We start from the raw sequence: 17,900 nt of genomic DNA on the forward strand, positions 1-17,900 counted from the left end.
ATATTGTTGTCATTTTTATTGTAGTAATACAATTTAAAAATGTGTTTTGACTGTCTCATGTATTTTAAATTTCCACTTAAAAACAGTAATAAATAAATGTAAAATAGCCTACACAATTTGTTTTTTTCTATTACGTCACTTCCGGGATTCAGGACGTTCCCTTTCTGTTAGAAGCCGTGTCTCCGTGATTTGCTTTTGTGTGTCAGGACTCTGTAAATTGTTCTTGGATTTGCTTTTGTGTTTCATTATTTGATCATTTATTTCTGAGATTGTTTCTGGTGCTTCATGATTTGTTAGTTTTGTACCGCGATTTGTTGTTGGATGTATCTCAAATCTAAATGTCTTGCACCTCTCGGCCACCGTAACGAACAAAACGGAATTTGAATTGAACTTTATTTATTTCGCTAGGAGAACTCACTCGTTATTTATTTATTTATTTTCAATTCTGAAATATAAACCTATATAATAAAATGTTCACCATGTTTTTTTTAAATTGCTATTATTAAATGTAGTATAATGATCTGATAAGCAATTTCATTTTTGTGTCGATCTATTTTTGAGTAAAACAAGTGTAGAAAAAATGACATCATCAGTTATCAAGCAGCGCCGCCGACTTTGCGCATGCGTGGCGTATGTTTACGGAAGTGACTTTTTGGAGCGGGTCGTTGGCTCGTCGATGCTGAAGCACGTTTTTCTGACAGGACCTCCAGGTAACTTCTGTAAACCAGCGAGGTTAAAATGAAGGTTACTGTAGCAATATGCAGCGGTCAACCTCGACTCCAGCGTCGCTTTACTTAAAGCTTATATTCTTGTTATGAGTTCGTTGAAGCGTTGAGATTCTGTTGGAATTGTAGTTGTTATTAGCACATATGAATGAACCTGACGGATCTGCTGTGTGTGCTGCGTTTTTTTTCCACAGGTGTGGGTAAAACCACCCTGGTCCAGAAAGCCTGTGAAGCTTTGTCGTCCTCAGGAGTGGGAGTGGAAGGGTTTTACACCGAGGAGGTCAGAGAGGGGGGCAGGAGAGTGGGCTTTGATGTCGTCACGTTGGCGGGGGAGAGAGGCCTCCTGTCCAGAATCAGGTAGCAGAGGTTTCTCAGTCAGTCCAACCAAACAGCCTGCCTGCCTTCATCGTCTTGTCTTGACTCCTCTTCCTCCTGTCTGTCTGGCAGAGGAGGCGCTGCTGGATCTCACAGCACACACACAGTGGGACCATATGCGGTTGACCTGCCTTCATTTGAACGTGTGGCCCTCCCCCTCTTCAGAAACGTGAGACGCCTTTGAGTTCTGCATCCTCCATGATCACACACAGTAGAACACTTCCTGTTGGTAAACCACCAAGCTCTGACGTTCTCACATTTAATACCCACTCAGTGAAAAATGCAGTTTTAACATGTTTTTGTGGCATTTTTTTTATTAATTCAAATGAGAGATGCAGATGAAGAAGATACTGTTGGAAAAACCCTGTATAGTGACGTAGGTGTTACAGTCGGCGGGCCATAAGCTTTCTGATGCATCCACCTGCAGACAAACACGTCCATGAACGCCTTTGTTTTCCTCGTCTGAGCTGGAATCTGGATCTAACCTGTACGGCTGGATAGATCTGATACTGCTCGCCATGTTTGTTGCACCGCTAATGTTAGGTTGGAGGGGCTGTAAGCCAGCGGGTAAGAGTGGGAAGGGATGATGGGAAATGAGGAATCTGCACCAACTCAGAGGTGAATTTCGAATGAACTCCTGTTGCTCTGCAGAAAACTTGTTTCATAAAAGCAACACTGGTTTTTGATTTAAAAACAGTATCTTCAGAATTAAAAGTATACTTTGAAAACAGATCAGAAGATGATCAGAGCGGGACTTAAAAGTACCTCTTGCTAATTGAACCCCTCCAGTGGCGTTTTTAGGGCTGGTGGTGTCGACTTCCTGTCACTGACCTGCTTCATGGAGCGTCATGTAAAGTCATCCTGCAGTGACGGAGGGAACCAGTCCCGCGGTTCGGGACAACTTTTTTTCATCCTTTTACAATCTTGTATTGAGGGAGGATAGATGTTTACGTTTTTTTTATCAGCTAAATCTGAATAATTTTTGAATGAAACATTCTCTGTTTGTGTGTCTCCAGCTCAGGTCGGCGGGTAGCAGCAGCACGAAGGTGTTTGTCATTGATGAGATTGGAAAGATGGAGCTTTTCAGCCAGTCTTTTGTCAGAGCCGTGAGCCAGACTTTGGACAGTCCCTGTGTCATTCTGGGCACCATACCTGTTCCCAAAGGCAGACCCCTCGGGCTGGTCGAAGAGGTCCGGAGCAGGAGAGACGTCAAGGTTTTTCATGTAAGTAAAAATCTGTTTACATGGGAAACTCGCCTGGGACACTATAGGACAATGTTTGCATTGTGTCTGGTGTTTGAACGGCAGAAGGGCCATGACCCCACATTATCGCTCAGCCTTTGAAGGATTAAGTGGTAATCATGCTAGACTGAGTCCACAACAAAAGAGCATATCATATGTCAAAATAATTTGCCAGGGAAAACTGGACATTATCATGTAAAATGCCTACTGAGCTCAGCAAATATTAGGTCAGAGAACGGTCATGAGACAGTCTGGCTAGAAAACGGGATTATAAACTCACTGATGGACGGGGGTCAGAGATTAAACACTAAACATGCGGTCTGATTATCTTAAAGGCCCACTCTGACTGAAAATGGTTGTTTGGGTGTTTTTGACACTAGGCGGGGCCACAAGCTCCCTGCCCCTCTTCTTAGCAACAGAGAAGGAAAGGGGGGCGGGGTTGACCTCTCAGAGGTACATTTTTCTTCTACCGCTCTGCAGAAACTATGTTCTAGAAAACAACACAGGGTTTTGGATTTGAGAATGACCAAACTACAACACCCAAAAAAATGAACCCAAAAAAAGGAAAATTTTGCGTTTCAAATGGTCTTTTAATTATGATTTAACCTAAATCCTAAAACCTGTGTTGTTTTCTAGATCAAAACTACACCTAAGACAAAAGAAAAGAAAATTTTGAGATTTAAAGACGTAAATTAACAAGAAAAAAAAATCAAATTTATGGGAATTTTTATTTATTTACAAGAAAGAGTTTTTTCTTGTAAATTTATGACTTTAAATCTCAAAATTGTCCTTTTTTTCTTTCTTTTTTTGTCGTAGTTGTAGTTTGATCACTTTCAAAGCGTTCCCAGTGGTCTTTTAATTATGATGAAGCCCATTTTAGCCTAAATCTAAAAAAAAACGTTGTTGTTTTCTAGAACAAAACTACAACTACGACAAAACATTTGTTTTTTAAAAAACTGAAAATTTTGATTTTCAAAGTCATAAATTTACGACTTTACTCTCGTAATTTAACAGTTGTGATCTTTTTTTCCATTAAATTTAGGACTTAAAAGTTGTAAAAATAAATAAAAATTGTTGGTGAACTGTTCCTAAAACTCTGTCGTTGACAAAGGATCAAAAGATGATCGGAGTGGAACTTTAAGGTGGACATGGAATCAAACGGGGGCTTGTTTTAATTCTTGTATATTTATCATTTTGATGCTTGGTGTTTGATATTGATTATGTAGCTGTAAGTCTAATCGCTCCACCCCTCCTGCTCGTAGGTGTCCAAAGAGAACAGAGACGCTCTTCTACCAGACATTTTGGCGGCTCTGCAGGAGTGTTTACAGCACGGTGCAGCCTAGTCTGGATGTTTGGAGCGGTCAAAGAAAAAGCTCTAAAGGGGTTTTTCTAAGAGGAGGCTGGGTGCGTTCGCGGCTCCCCAACACCAGGGTTTGTGACCTGCACCGCATCCAGCGCCGTTAGTGTGTCACATGCATGTATTTATGTATACATTGCTCCTTTCTTCCATTCATGCTGCCTTAAATTGGATTGTCTGCTGAATAATTGATTGGGAGATGGAAGACAGAGAAGTGGAAATACCCCCACTGCCTGCTCGGTCTGCAGAACAGCTCCACATCCTCTGAGCCATTTTTCGGAGAGGAGCTGTCATTCCTCATTTGTTCTCATAAAAGTTGATGTGAACATGCATGCTACACGAAGCTGAGGCCCAGCGAATGCTTCTAACTCTTCGCAGCGGCAGCCGCCGTGTCTCGTCCACTTGAAGGCTTTGTTCATCTTGAAGCGATCAATATTTGATCTTTTTTTTTTGTGTTTTCTTTCCCCGGTTGAAAAAAAGTAAAAAAATAAAATTATGAGGAGTTTGCTTCAAAACATGCGTTTCAAGTTTTTTGTTCCCATTCATTTCTTTAAAAATGCAATTCTGATTAAAAGAATGTTGGTAAACTTCTGATTGTTTCCATTGAAAAGTCAGACTGAAAATCTTGCCTCTGTCATGTTTCTTAGAGACAGTCTACAATAAAAGATGGTTGCCTGTAGTCCAGGATTCGGCTCCGGGGTCACGCGTGGCGCTTTGACTCTTCCTTTGTGCCTCCCGGTTGAAGATTAATAAAATGCTTTTAAATTAAATAAATAAAGTATTCTTTAACGCATCTGGAAAAACAGAACCTTATTTTTGCAAACAGTTGTGCGAGGCTCCTGACTACAATACCCATAATGCTCCAACAATCCATGAAGCGGGTCGGCTTCTTAGTTGACCAAAGTCAAACATTTTGACAGATTTTTGCAAACAGCAGAAAATCAATTTAAGGTTAGGAACCAAATACGGTAATTTAACGACTTGATTTGATTTAGTTAGATTTATGGATTTCTGACTGAGATGCACCAACAACAATAAATGAAATGGCTTATTTCAATTATTATTACTTATTTACATATTTGCTGCATTGAGATGAACACAGCGTGTCTTTTATTTTGAAAGGAAGTCAAGTGAACCTCAAAAGTTTTTCCTATTTTGGAAAAAAAACACATTTAAGGATTTGTTTCATCTGTTCAAAAAAACAAAATGTGATCTATGTTTATCCCAATATTAGCATCAGCATAAATCACATGATGTTGTTGAAGTGAGACTTAGTGGTTCCTACTGGGTCAGAGAGAAATCCACCTGATTGGCTCTTAATGTGGAAGGTGTCCAAACCCTGCACTCTCCTGCTGACGTTGTCGGTATTGAAAACCAATATTGCCCCAAATTCTCTTGTAATTTATCAGGACTGTATGATAAACATATAAAAATGGGTGAAAAACGATCAAATACACCTCCTTTAAGAAATAACGTGCAGTCATATCAAGGTAAAGGTTCTGTTAGCAGATCTCAGTTAACTAAAGAATTCTATGTGCTTGAATCCATTCTGTGCATGAATGCTTGTTTGGTTTACAGCAGCTGAGGTGCTTTCTGAGCTCTGAAATGTGACGTTCAGCTGCAGCAGCGCTGCAGGAGCCCAAAAAGTCTGCCAGCTGTGCTGCAGGTCTCTTTTTTTTCTCGGCACCAAAACATCTTTAGGTCATTTCAAGGTGAAAAAAAGCTGTAAAGGCTGTTCTGGCTTGTTTCTCACTGCTTGCGTAAGTGATGCGACCCGTCAGGCCGGCTGCCGAAAGGGTTGCCAGCTGCGATCTGCGTCAGACATGCTGCTGTGCCAGCATCTGTTCGGCTGCTGACGTCCCGCTGCATCGGCCCGCACCAGCACTCACTGAAAATATCCATCCTGTCAATACTGCAATGGTAATCTTTTTGGAGTGGAATGGAAACGTGATGATGTGACGCGGGCTTGCAGGCGTCTTCCCGCTGACAGCCGTCTGCTCTGGAAGGTGAGGTTCTGCAGCCGGCTGCAGGGGAGCAGACGGGTTATGTAATGCTGACAAACATCCATGTCATTCTTTGAGGTAATTCATCCTCTCTGTTGTGATAAATATTCATCACGGAAAGAATGTACCTTCTCTACATTTCACAGCTTAAAGTAGGAAAAATATAAAGAAAGGATGCTATAAGGAACTAAAAAATAAAGAGGGTCAGAAATGTTTGTTTTTCCAGAAAATGCTTGTTGCCGGGTAAGCCTCAACGTTTGAACAGCTGTAGCATCTCCAGCACCTCATCGTGGGACTCTGAAGTAAACCCAGACATTTGTGCAAGAAGCTGACCAACAATCTAAGACAAAAGGGATTTGGTTGTTGAAGGGAGGGGTGGAGTCGGGTAGGTGGCTGCCGCTCTAATGAGGACTCCTCTTTGGTGCCTCGAAAGGACGCCAGGATGAAGGAAACGGCCTCGCCATTCCACTGCTTCAGCTTTCCACAGACCCCACAGAAGGTTTCCTGGAATGATTGTGCTGTCAGGCCCTAAAATCAGGGTGATGTTGGTCGTGGGGTCAGTGAGTTCTCCTAAACTCTGCATCAGGTTTGTGGATCAGAGTCAGTCTGGAGCAGCACAAACTGAAGCCCAGGTGTTTGTCAGCCAACAGGGATGAGAAGAACTGAAACCGTCTTCATGCCTCTCAAAGCTGGAATCTGCAGCTCCACGGACCAGGATGGATGGAGCTGGTCGCTTTCACGGCGACTTTCTGGTCTTTCGGTTCAGTTATGGGTTATTTTAACAAAGACAAATGTTTGTTTCCAGTGCAGAAGAAAACTGAAGAGAGAAATCATAAAAGATCTGATTATTTAATAAAAATTAATAATCTGTAGATGCAAGACAGAGATGAAAACTGCTCTTAACCCTTGTCCTATCCTAGACACTTTAACATTGGGAGTTGGGTCATCTAGACCCACTAGACAGTGCTCTGAACCTTTTTTCTTCAATGATTTGTGAACTTTACTGGTGTCCATGGATTTCATGAAATCTTTCCACCTTTATCCACCTTTGTCATGGTAGGGAGAACACGTCAATGTAAGGGGGGGGTCATCTAAGATGGCCATCCATCCATCCATTTATCCATCCATCCATCCATCCATCTTATTAACCTGTTGTGTACCTTTAGGGGTCACAGGGTTGCTGGAGCCTCTCCCTCCCAGCTTCTGTCGGGCAAAGGCAAAGTTTTTAGCTGAAATCCAAAAACCCGTGTTGTTTACTAGGAGTTGTGGGCGGCAATGTTGGTGCTGAATAACCCCGGCCCTCCTTTCCATCACCAATAATAACTTAGCTCTCTTGTTTACATGGTCCCCTTCTAGCTTACAGCCCATCACAACCCCAACCTAGCATTAGCGGTGCAAGAATAAAAACATAAGACGTTCATGGATCTATTTGTCTGCAGGTGGATGCCTCGGGATGGGGCGGAGCAGGGAGCTTGTGGCCCCGCCCACAGTATTTTCCACGATCTTTTTCAAACTGCATTTTTTTCGTCTGCTCCTGACTCACAAAGATTTAAATAAAAAAAAAATACCCAGAAATGAAAATTTGAGCCTAATTTTCTTCATAAATGTCCTCCTTCATCAGCAAAATGCCACAAGAAGATGTTTAAAAACAGCAAAAAGAGGATTTTGGTCAGAGCGGGTCTTTACTTGACGTCCTGCGCATGAACACATTCCTAAAGTCTTCTCAAACCAGCCTTTGTCGTCTGTTTTCCTGCAGTTCTTCATTCTCTCAAGTCTTTCCAGGAAACTCCACGTGTGAGTCGGTGTCTCCTGACAGGCTGCACACATTAGTTTCAGCTGCTGAGGTCGGTTGACTCTTTCACAGAGGCTGCAGCTTAACTCTCATAGTGCTTTAACATTACAAACCTCTCTGCTGGAGCTTCATGTTAGACAAGATTGTGCCGTAATGCCTTTAAAAATAGACACTATGAAGGGTTTAGCATGCATAGGAACAATAAAATAGTGGTTTTCTTGGTGTAAAAATGACAGAGGCAGGAATACGTTGCCATGTCTGCAGGGGGAAGTCATGTGTAAAGAGTCATGCATCTCTCCAGAGAGCGATGCATGATTCTGCAGCCAGGTGGGGTCAGGGCCTGAGGACACCTCCCTGCTGTTTCCCCATGCTCCAGTTTTCCGGTGATCTCTGGGTCTCATGGCATGAGGGGGCTGACCTCCGTGAGTCTCTTGGCTCGTGAACCTTTGGGAGGACGCGTCACGTCTGCAGTGGTCAGACAGCTCACGTCTGCTTTGTGGAGCAGCCGTTGACCGCACTGCGCCGCGTGAAGCCGCTCTCGGAGAGAAAGCCTTCAGCGTGGTGACACGCAAACGTAAAGTGCTTCTCTGCCTGAGGCCCCCCAGAGCAGGAGGGGGAGCCGCATTATGGGAGGTGTCAGCAGAATGGATAGAGGTCAGAGGGGAGACTCTGTGGACAATCGACTGGCTGGTCTGTGTCCTTCGGTGCATAAAGGATGTGGCTGTCACTAAAATCATGATGGAGAAGAAAGTCTTTCAATTATTGTGGAGTAAAAAAAAAAAAAAAGGTGAGCGGGAGACTCAGGAAAAATCGCTCCAACAAATCATTTTTACCAAATTGTGGGAAAATGTGAAAACGGCCGACATGTTGTAGGTCCTGTGGCCATCCCATAATGATTACAAAACTTCCCTGAGATATCCCTGTACGCCTGTTTTAGTGTGTGTTCAGACTGAACACGTTTGGTGAACCAGATCTCATTTCCACTGATAATCCAGAACAAATTTTCAGTCTGAAAACGCCCAAGCGGACCCCAGTCCTGGACCAGGAACCGCTCTCTGACCCGTCTTTGGGGGAGGTCTCGGTTTGATTCCAATCGGACTGAGCTTCGGTTCGCGCTGAGATTTCCAATCTGAATGGGCTCCGTGCTCGGACCGGAAAACTGGACCAAACGGCCACCGTAGCCGGGATACGAGATGAGACATAAAGCATGAGGAAACATTTGTGTTCTAAACACAAAAATATTTTTGAAAGCAATAAAAATAAAAAAAATTGGGAAAAAAAGTTTTTGAAAGCAAAAAAAATGTAACGAATTACAAAGAAATTTAAAGCAAAAAAAAGTTTTTGAAAGCCAATAATATGTAAGCAAAAAAAAAAAGATTTAAAGCATAAAAAAGAAAAATTGAAAAAAGTTTTTGAAACAAAAAAAATTAAGAAGAAAAATTTTTAAGCAAAAAAATTTTGAGCAAAAAACAAAATTACAAAAACAAAGTTTTTGAAAGCAAAAAAAAAGTTTTTGACAGCAAATTTTTAAAATTTATTTTATATTTATTCAAGAAGTATTTGAAAAAAAATATTTCGTATTTTCATTTGCAACCTAGAAAGTTTTGTTTGCAACGTGGTGGCATAACTATCACTCCATACCAAAGGAAAACATCTGTAAAGGATGTTTCTCGTCTTTTATTATATTTTGTGTTAAAAAAAGCTCCTAAACACAATGACAACAGTATCAAACTGCTGATTCTTTTAGGAACTACGACAAATGTTACTAAAAGCGTCAAGCACCCAGAAGATTATCAATACTTCAGGACAAAGTGATCAGGATATCAGCTGTGAAGAAAAAGCAACAAAAACAAAAATCCACCGAAGAAACAAACACAGAAGGATCCAGAACACACCGACACCCTGCTTCCTAAAATATCAGCTGAAGCGAATTAAACAAACCCAACAAACGTGAAGCAGTTGTTTGCATCATAAATACAGTCAGTAGTAAAGCTGCTTGTGTCCCTCAGTGTGTGCTCAGCACATCACGGCCTCTCTGTCCGAACATCTTCACACTCAGAGCTCTTTCTTTCCAAAGAACTTTTTAAAGACCGACTTGCTGCTCGGCCGAGGCAGGCTTGCGAAGCTCCTCAGATGTGCGTCGCACTGCCACCCTGCTGAGGCTGGGAGTGGAGACTCGCCGGCCTTTTCTCCCACCACCAGAGTCACTGAGTAGTTGGAGCCTTTCTCCAGGCCTTTTCTTGCTGGGGAGGGCGCCGTGGGTTGGATCTTTTGGTAAGTTGCTGCATAAAAATAACACAGACGGTGAGTAGACAACTCATGGACGGACAACTGGTTCATTACTGGCTGCTCACAGGAAGTGAAGGAGTGGGAGCGGCTCTGGGTGCTGAGCCAGTCCTGACCGGCGGATGGGGGGCAGCGGGTGGAGGGAGACGCTTCTGAGACTCGGTGAGTCACGGCATGCGTGAGGCGCCCGTCATCTAAAGAGGGTCAAATGAAGAGCAGAGAAGCTGACCAACACAAAGTGGAACAATTACTGTGAAACACATCCAGACCGTGGCGCCGGAGCTCCCCCTGCTGGGACTCTGCAGTCCTGCAACGGCCGTTCAGAAAGTCCCACAGGTAACCGGAGTGTCTGATAAATGTGGACGGGTGGGACTGCGCGAGCAACGGGTCTCACCATAGCAACGTCCATCAGAGGAGATGGTGGGATGCCCATCCCGACTCCTGAGGCGACTCTGGGGCCTGCTGAGGACAACTATTTCTTTGGCTGTGGGTTTCCGTGAGGGTGAGGTGATGGGGGCGCCATGCAGAGAGGAGCAGTGACAGCTGGCTCCATCCTGACACCTGAAGCCCCCCGATGAGGCTTCTCTGCAGGAAGGATGGGTTTTTGTCAAAAACACTAGGATGCTGTAGAATTCTAGCTGCTCTCATCTTCGTCTTACATGGATGTGGGAACTCTGGGATCAGCGCTGGATGAGGAAGATCCACTCTGACCTTTGACAAACAAACAGATCCAGTTTTATGGGGATCAAATCAGAGTTTCCCTCCGCGAGGTCTGATGGGACGTCTCACCTGTGCTTGCCTGGACCCTCATGACCCATTTTCTCATCATGAAGTGTGAGGAGACGCTGAACAGATACTCGGCGCCGTCGGGGAGCCTGGAGGCCAGCAAACAGGGAAACACCCCAGCTTATACAACAGCTGTAACCTGAGAGACTCCTCGCTTCAGCAGCATTTTACCGCAGGCGGAAGCAGTTGGGCTTCTTGGTGTAGTCTGAGGCAGGAGAACACTCCGCTCCCGCGAGGTTCAGCGGAAGGTCACATGCGGCGCTCTGAGGCACAGACGGATCATTAGTCACCACGCACGCCTGGCTTCCACACACCAGCTCTCATTTGCCCCGCCTACCCGCAGAGCATCCTTTCCATCCTGGAAGAAGCACATGGTGTGACTGGACAGGACGGCGTAGTAGGAGTTCCAGCCTCTGGAGGCAGCCTGTGAAAACAAGATAAGGGTGAGAGCTGCTGACGGGGGCTCTGTGGTGACTTCTTCTTCATCATCATCATCATTCCTCACTTTTTTCCCTCCCTGATGCAGCCGCTGCTTCCTTTCCAGGGTTCCCTCCATGGACTGCAGCTCAGGTTTTCCGCCCTGAACGGGTTTGGAGAAATCACGTCATTCATGAACGCAGCAGGTGGAAGAATGACAAAGGTGTCATCCTCACCAGGATGACACGGCGCCCTCCGGTGCTCGCCACGCCGTGTGGCCTCTCCTCCTGTGAGGCTCCAACTGAACCCACGAGGGCCGAGACGGCGCTCAGCGGCTGGTCCTGTTCAGGAGGAGGAGATCCGACGGCCTGTGTGGCGTTTACCGATTCAAACAGAGACACATCACCACCCGTGTCAGTGTTAATGAGACCCTTTCTTTACCTCAAAATCACATTTAAGACCTCAATTACAACTGAAGCGTAAATTTAGTTCACAAATTTAAATTTCACAATCATGATCAATGGAGAATGAAATGGAAAACCACAGAAAAACTGACAGGATAATGCCTCTTCTGAGTATTTATCATCAAAATAAAGATTTAAATAGTAAACAACTTGGTTTGAAAGGCCACCACTTTTGAGTTATTTCCAGATATTTGAAATTAGTCTGCATTTTACCATTTTCCTCCAGTCATGTACATCAGCATATAGAGTCCGGTGAGAAATAGTCTACAACAATTAGACCCAATCTCTGACATCTGTGTCTGTAGCTGACTAACAAAATAATGCAGTTTAAACTTGTTCACTCTAAATTTAAGACGCTTTTTTTGGTTTGTAAACACTTAGGCCACTCTAGTAATATTGAATGTTTTGTTACAATGAACACAGACCGTATCAAACACTTTGCCTTTAATTGAAAAAAACGTGAGGCTGCTTAAAATAAGAAAAAGTATTTTTAGATGGAAGAAGCGCTTCTCAAAAAAAGTTTCAATGTGAACAAGTAAGTGCCACGAAAACCTGAAGTCGCGTGTCAGACATGACTGCAAGAAAAAGGCATGAAGACGCAACGTCCCTGAAAAACACAGGCTCAGCGAAACTATCATCTATATTTAAACATTTGTGAGGACAAGAAAAGAGTTTAAAGTTCAGGGAAATCTCTGCATGCAAGGACTCTGCAGGTTAGATCTCTGACAAAAACCAAAACCTGTGAAACTAACGGAAGAGTCACGTCTCTACAAATAATTACAATTCTTGCTGCTTCTTCAGAACGAAATAAAAACATGCAGGTTTTAGTTCAAATGTTGCGTCTCTGACGGCTCCTTCAGCGTTAAATTCAATCAATTTAGTTTGATTAACTGCAATATTCCCAAAGAGGGCTTTGGAAATATTGTATCTGAACCTCAAAAACTGCAAAGTAAAAGACCTTTTCAGTCAAATCAAGAATCATGAAAAACTCTGGAATCCCTCCCCATCTCCACTCGGTAAACTTTTGAGAAAATATTGGTTTTATATCAAATCAGAATCCCCACTTTGGTGATGTATGGTGTTCATACAGTTTGGTTTTTCATGGACTCATACTTGCAAATGTGAGTTACTGTCCTGTCTTTTCACCTTCAAGCAACCTGTGACCTCCTCCACCTTCATCCCCTCCTCCTCTTCCTCCTCCTCCTCCTCTCTGTAGTGGTAAACGTATCTCTGGCGGTCCCCGACATCGGGCAGCCTTACCGGCGCGGGCGCGGTCTCGTTGGTTGTTACCGAGGTTTTACTGTCTGCTTCTCCAACCGGAAAAGCTGCCCATGACCTCCTGTCTCCTTTAGCCAGAGGGGGAAGGTGGTCTTTGGGCGTCCCCGCCTTATGGAAACCGAGCAAGTCGGGAATGTGTGACGGTAACTGCAGCTCGGCTGTGAGAAGGTCGGGGGCCGAAGCCGTGACCAGGTCTCTGTAGAGCGCCGTCTGCTTCTGAGCGGGCGGCGAGCAGCAGAGAGCCTCTGTCACCTGCCCTGAGCCAGCCGAGACCTCCTGGTTGGGTCGGTACATGATGTCGGAGCAGATGCTCTGCCTGCAGTTCGGAGTTTGGTTCCAGATGTCCTCCAGCTCCTCCTCCTCCTCCTCAAACTCCTGATGGTCAGGATGAACCCGCTCTCTTTCTTCCTCTGCAGACTTTGGAGGCGGTCCTGGAGATGCCGCGTGGTTCTCTCGTGGTTGAGGGCAATCTAAAGCTCCCACTTCCAGAGACAACAGCTTTCCCACCACTCCTTTGGGCCGGCTGTCTGCAGAAGCCACGTCGGCGCCGAGCTTGAAGCTGCTGACACTGGAGATGCCGGAGTCCACCGAGTCCTGCCGGACGCCGACGCCTGGAGCCGACTTCGGGTTCAGCTTCATGAGGGAAGCTTGGCTGACTTGAAGGCCCCCGCTTTGTTCCTGGCCACATCTGGATGGTGCACATTTATGATAGAAGTGTCCGTTTAGGTCTCGAATGCGCGTGTGGACGCTGACACACCGGTGTTTATGGGTGACTGCGGCGGCGCTGCAGGGATGATTCACATAAATGCTCAGATTTGAAGGCCAGCTGCTCTCGGCGCCATCACCCGCATCAGAACTGGAGTCTGATGGCATCTTGTTCCGCTCCTGCTCGGCAGCATCACACTGAGCGTAGGAGGGGTTTGATTGGTCTCCGTCAGGAGGGTCCTTAGGAGGAGGAGCCTGGAAACCCCCAGGAGGGTCGGAGGAGCTGACGTCAGCGACTTCAGGACTTTGTTTGAAAGAGCTGAGGACAGTGGGTTTGTGGGAGTGAAGGCAGAGATCAGCTCCTTCTCTTTTGGACTCTGGGGGGGCGATGGTGATGATGTCCTGGATGCTGGGGATGAGGGTCATGTCCTTGGGCAGATCAAAGCTCAGCACAGAACCCAACGACAGAACCCTGCAGTGGGTTCTGGTCTGAGCTGCTGAGGGTCCAGCGCTTGGTCCTGCTGAGACAGCGTAAGGAGTGATGCTGTCTTCCCTGGAGCCCTCCGAGTCGATGTCCGTCAGCAGGGGGTTCTTCATGTAGGCCGCTGCACCGCCGCTGTCCTTCCTCGTTCTCCTGCCCTCCTTCAGAGGCCACGTGCGCGTGTCATAGGTCAGAGTTTCACATTCGTAGAGATGCATCCCGTCGGTTTGCTCATCCACTCCCATGATTCTCTGGATGGTGTGTCTGCGCGCATCTCTCTTCCTCTTCCTCTTCTTGCTCATCCTCTTGAGGCTGCTGAAGATGGAGCCGCTGCTGCTTCCCGTCAGCGGGTGGAGGACCGCGTTGGTTGGCTGAGGCCCGGATGCAGCGGAGGATTGCGGGAAAGTGGGGGAGACTGGGGATGCGGAGCAGCTCTTTTGACGTGGGAGGGTGATGCTCTCATACACGGGAGCCCCAGCGAGGCTGTTGTCCTTCACGTGCAGGTAGGTGCTCACCTGTAAAACAGAGAAGGGCCGTTAGGGGTGGTTACGCTCATGCCGGCTGCAGGCTGACGCCTTAGGGGGTTTTGTGAGCTCCAGCCGTTTGTGTTACAGATGGACACAACTGCTAGTGACAATCATCACACGTCCAACAATCCAGAGCTTGAAGTGCACACACCAATAATAATGAGTGAAAAATGATGGAAGCAAAAAAAGCAAAAACCAAGACAAAACAACAGGAATGCAATGGCAGCCGTGCAGCTCTTAATCAAAGTCATATGCGGCTGCGCATGCCGTCATACGCAGCTGTAATATCTTGACCTTTCACTTGTGTGACTAATCTTTTGTTTCTGTACGAGCCTCAGACCATAAATCATGTTGTGCAGTCTGGGGGCCGTTCTGAAAGGTTCTGCACGGGTTCTGCACCGGTTCTCTATGTGCTCTGCTGGCATGCGGGACAAACTCCTCCCGGGAGCCGCTTTTTGGAGCACAGCTTTCAAAAGCAGAGAGGATGAGGTCACTCGTTTCAGGGTTGACCACCCCCTGTTTACATCACTGAGGTTCTGGGACAAAGCAGGAGAGGAGAACTTCTGTCCACAGTCACAGCCGGGACACGGTGGCCTGCGCTCTCTGCGCCCGTCAGCCATTCGTTCCACGCCGGCGAGGTCGTGACCAACTGGAAAAAAGCTTTGAACACCAAACAAAGCTCATCCCAAGACGAGGAAGAAGACAAATTTATGACCGGAAACCCACAAACCTAAAGCTCCTCATCAGAATATAATAACTGCACGATCTGTGAAAACGTTACAAATTCTTTCTAACCTGAAAACTTCATTTCATAATATTTTTGTAAAAACTAATTAAAAAAAACAACAGGATTTTTTGTGTTAAAAAGTAAGAATGTCCTCCTCCTCAAAACAAGTGAAAAACATAAAATATAAAATGTTTTTTTTTCTAGTTTATGAACTAGAACATGTCTTAGTAAAATAAGTTGTAATATATTCTGTCCTTTTAAGAAAAAAGAATGATCTTGAAATTAGCAACACACATTCCTTAAAGTCTGTTGCACTTGCAATTGTCAGAAACTGGTGACCCAAAATCAGGAGACCAGGCTCAACTGAAACAGAACAGATGACACTAAATGAAGACTGCTGTGGAGGAACAACCTGAACCTGGTGTGACAGACATGGCAACTCAGGAAATGACCAAAAACAAACATAAAAACCAAACTTATCAACAGGAATTGGAAATATTATGTCTTAAAAAAAGCATTGCTACAATAAAAAGGGGTTTTGCATCTTTAAAGTTGAAATATGCACCAACTGTCCTTATTTCTATCATAATCATCTTAAAATAAGACTAGGATTGAACATTATAAAATAAATGTGTCCTAAAAATTACATATGTAAGTGATAAAAGTCAGAAATAAAACTTTCCAGTTTCCCCTAAATGTGGTCTGTTTATTGAAACTAAACCCCTGACCAAACTTTAAAAAAACTTGAAATAAGAAGTTTTCACATCTTTATCTTAAAACAAGTCATTTAATTGAACAGAAAGGTTACTAGGAGTTGGTTTTATATTAAGTGTAATACAATATTAAAATGCAAACTAGTTAGAATTACTTACTGAGATTCTACTGTCGCATTTTGACTTTTTTGACAAATACACTGCAAAAACTGAATCTTGAGGGGAAAAAAACTTCCTTTTCTGTAAAAAAAAAAAAATCAAGCAAAAATGTCAATATCGAGATAATCTTAATATAATACATAGAATTTTTCTAACCCCATTGGCTATATTATTTGCTTAATTGAAATATTCATTTCGTTCCAAATGTTATCAATTGTTGGAGTGTATTAGCAGTTATCTTCATTACTCGAAGTGGAATTGACACATTTTTATGTGAGAAACTTTTAGAGACACACATTTCCTTACTACACAATGCATTCATCCGTCCAGATAGACAAGTGACTTGGAGGGGACAAAGGCACATTTCCGGCTGAATGCAGTGCGTTTCAGACGGACGGGGCAGCGAGTGGCGCCGGGCCGTACCTGCAGGACGTTAGTGCAGCATTCAGATGACAGCATGCAGTCTCAGCACATGCATGCAGATCCGGGTCACGCCACAGTTTACCTGCTTTGCACTCGGCCGGTAAACTTTTTTCTTTCGCTTTAAACTACCCAAAGTGTTTTCCAAAAGCCCCTGGCAGCGCCTCCAAAAGCTTTTACAGGCAGAAGCTTGAGGCGCAGTGGGCTACAGGAGAGAACCAGGAAAGAGGCAGACGTGAAGCCAAAGCCAGGTGAAGGAGGGAACGGCAGAGCCGGCAGAGTGATGTGCAGGAACATCTCGTGATGTTGAGCTTCTCACCCTGTGAACGAGCTCCAAGGGTTGTTCCCCCCCGTCTGCATCGGTCTGAACGGGCAGGTCCAGCACCTGCACCTGGCTGTCCCCGCCCCCTCCGAAGCTCAGGATGAGGTTGACCGCCTGCTGGCTGCTGCTCTCCTTCAGAACCACGACGTTGGTCTTCAGAGAAGCAGCCTCGGCTCCGATTCCATTCATGACCTCGTATCCGTCCTCGGACGGCGTTTCGTGCTGCTCGGCAGGCTGCAGCGGCTCGGCCCTGGGATCTGCTCGAGTGCCGTTTTCACGGGTTCGGACTCGTGGGGCCTGATGGGACCATAGGGCCTCGAGTTCAGAATCTGAGCTCTGCACCCAAAAACACGAACAAATGTTAGTCTGCAAGTATTTCCTCGTTATCTGTCTGCTGTTGGGACACCTTTTAATGGACAGTTGTAACATTTTTGGTGACAGAAGCTGAAAGCCCGGCTTGAAGCTCTTGAAGGTACCGGCCACAGGTCACTTCGACCTGTCTTCATATCATTATGAAGCAGAATTCACCAAGCATTGGATTGTTCACCCACCATCGCGAAATATCATTCGTGATAGGCGGATGATAACAGGTCTAATAAAAACATTGTCGTGTACCGGAGAGCACATTGTGGCCTCAGAGTAAACGTCGTCCTGCAGAGGTTTCCGTCTGTTGCTTCTGTGACACCACTGTTGCTTCTGAGCCCTCCAGTGCACAGAGATCCATCCCAGCATGCTCCTCAGCTCCTCCATGCGCTCTCTCACCTGAATGACATCATCAAGGATTCAGGGAAAATGCGGAGACGATCAAATCAGCAGAAGAGTTCCAGGTCGGCAGAGGCGTTCCTGCTCACCATCTGGGCCAGGTGGTGGTCCGTGTCTAAGATCGTCCTCCCTGTGACGGCCAGCACATCAAACTCCCCAAACTTCTGCTGGATTTGGGAGTCCAGGTCTGCTGCCAGGAGCTTCTGGCCATCCTTCCCACGGTGCAATGCACTATCGGAAAAAATGCATGACCTGGTGTCCTCTGTCCAGGAGCTGTTCAGGGGAGCAGGAGGAGAAAGGAGGCAGTGTTAGGAGAGCGGGAACAGTGAAAAAAAAACAGATGAGAATGAGCAGACTCTC

The 17,900-nt window shown here is 45.3% G+C and overlaps 2 protein-coding genes and 1 long non-coding RNA gene across 14 annotated transcripts in view; 2 read left to right on the plus strand and 1 right to left on the minus strand.

Annotated features, from left to right (window-relative positions):
• Positions 1 to 494: 494 nt before the first annotated feature.
• On the plus strand, positions 495 to 4,213 carry ntpcr (nucleoside-triphosphatase, cancer-related). Its single transcript, XM_004077486.5, has 5 exons — positions 495 to 710; positions 920 to 1,082; positions 1,173 to 1,269; positions 2,117 to 2,323; positions 3,604 to 4,213. Exons 1-5 carry the CDS (start codon positions 581 to 583, stop codon positions 3,682 to 3,684), a joined length of 678 nt encoding a protein of 225 aa, XP_004077534.2. The 5' UTR covers positions 495 to 580; the 3' UTR covers positions 3,685 to 4,213.
• Positions 4,214 to 9,155: 4,942 nt separating this feature from the next.
• mymx (myomixer) overlaps positions 9,156 to 17,900 on the minus strand; it is a 30,517-nt gene continuing 21,772 nt past the window's right edge. For 6 of the 12 annotated variants that reach the window (XM_078931555.1, XM_078931553.1, XM_078931551.1 and 3 more), the window contains 14 exons: positions 17,630 to 17,813; positions 17,394 to 17,540; positions 16,776 to 17,114; positions 16,542 to 16,661; positions 12,560 to 14,425; positions 11,219 to 11,350; positions 11,071 to 11,145; positions 10,903 to 10,989; positions 10,737 to 10,828; positions 10,569 to 10,654; positions 10,439 to 10,490; positions 10,174 to 10,364; positions 9,848 to 9,973; positions 9,156 to 9,775 (listed from right to left, as the gene is read on the minus strand). In XM_078931555.1, the coding sequence (XP_078787681.1) occupies positions 9,549 to 9,775; positions 9,848 to 9,973; positions 10,174 to 10,364; positions 10,439 to 10,490; positions 10,569 to 10,654; positions 10,737 to 10,828; positions 10,903 to 10,989; positions 11,071 to 11,145; positions 11,219 to 11,350; positions 12,560 to 14,425; positions 16,542 to 16,661; positions 16,776 to 17,114; positions 17,394 to 17,540; positions 17,630 to 17,813 (3,724 nt within the window). In that variant the 3' untranslated portion in view covers positions 9,156 to 9,548. The remainder of the gene's footprint in view (positions 9,776 to 9,847; positions 9,974 to 10,173; positions 10,365 to 10,438; positions 10,491 to 10,568; positions 10,655 to 10,736; positions 10,829 to 10,902; positions 10,990 to 11,070; positions 11,146 to 11,218; positions 11,351 to 12,559; positions 14,426 to 16,541; positions 16,662 to 16,775; positions 17,115 to 17,393; positions 17,541 to 17,629; positions 17,814 to 17,900) is intronic. The other 6 variants (XM_078931558.1, XM_023963088.2, XM_078931560.1 and 3 more) reach the window with 3 other exon arrangements.
• On the plus strand, positions 10,869 to 11,533 carry LOC144984081 (uncharacterized). Its single transcript, XR_013647719.1, has 2 exons — positions 10,869 to 11,008; positions 11,110 to 11,533. It is a non-coding gene; the product is annotated as an uncharacterized LOC144984081 (long non-coding RNA).

This window comes from Oryzias latipes, chromosome 15 (genome assembly GCF_053564925.1).
Source record: "Oryzias latipes strain Hd-rR chromosome 15, Olatipes_Hd-rR_3.1".
Taxonomy (NCBI): Eukaryota; Metazoa; Chordata; class Actinopteri; order Beloniformes; family Adrianichthyidae; genus Oryzias; species Oryzias latipes.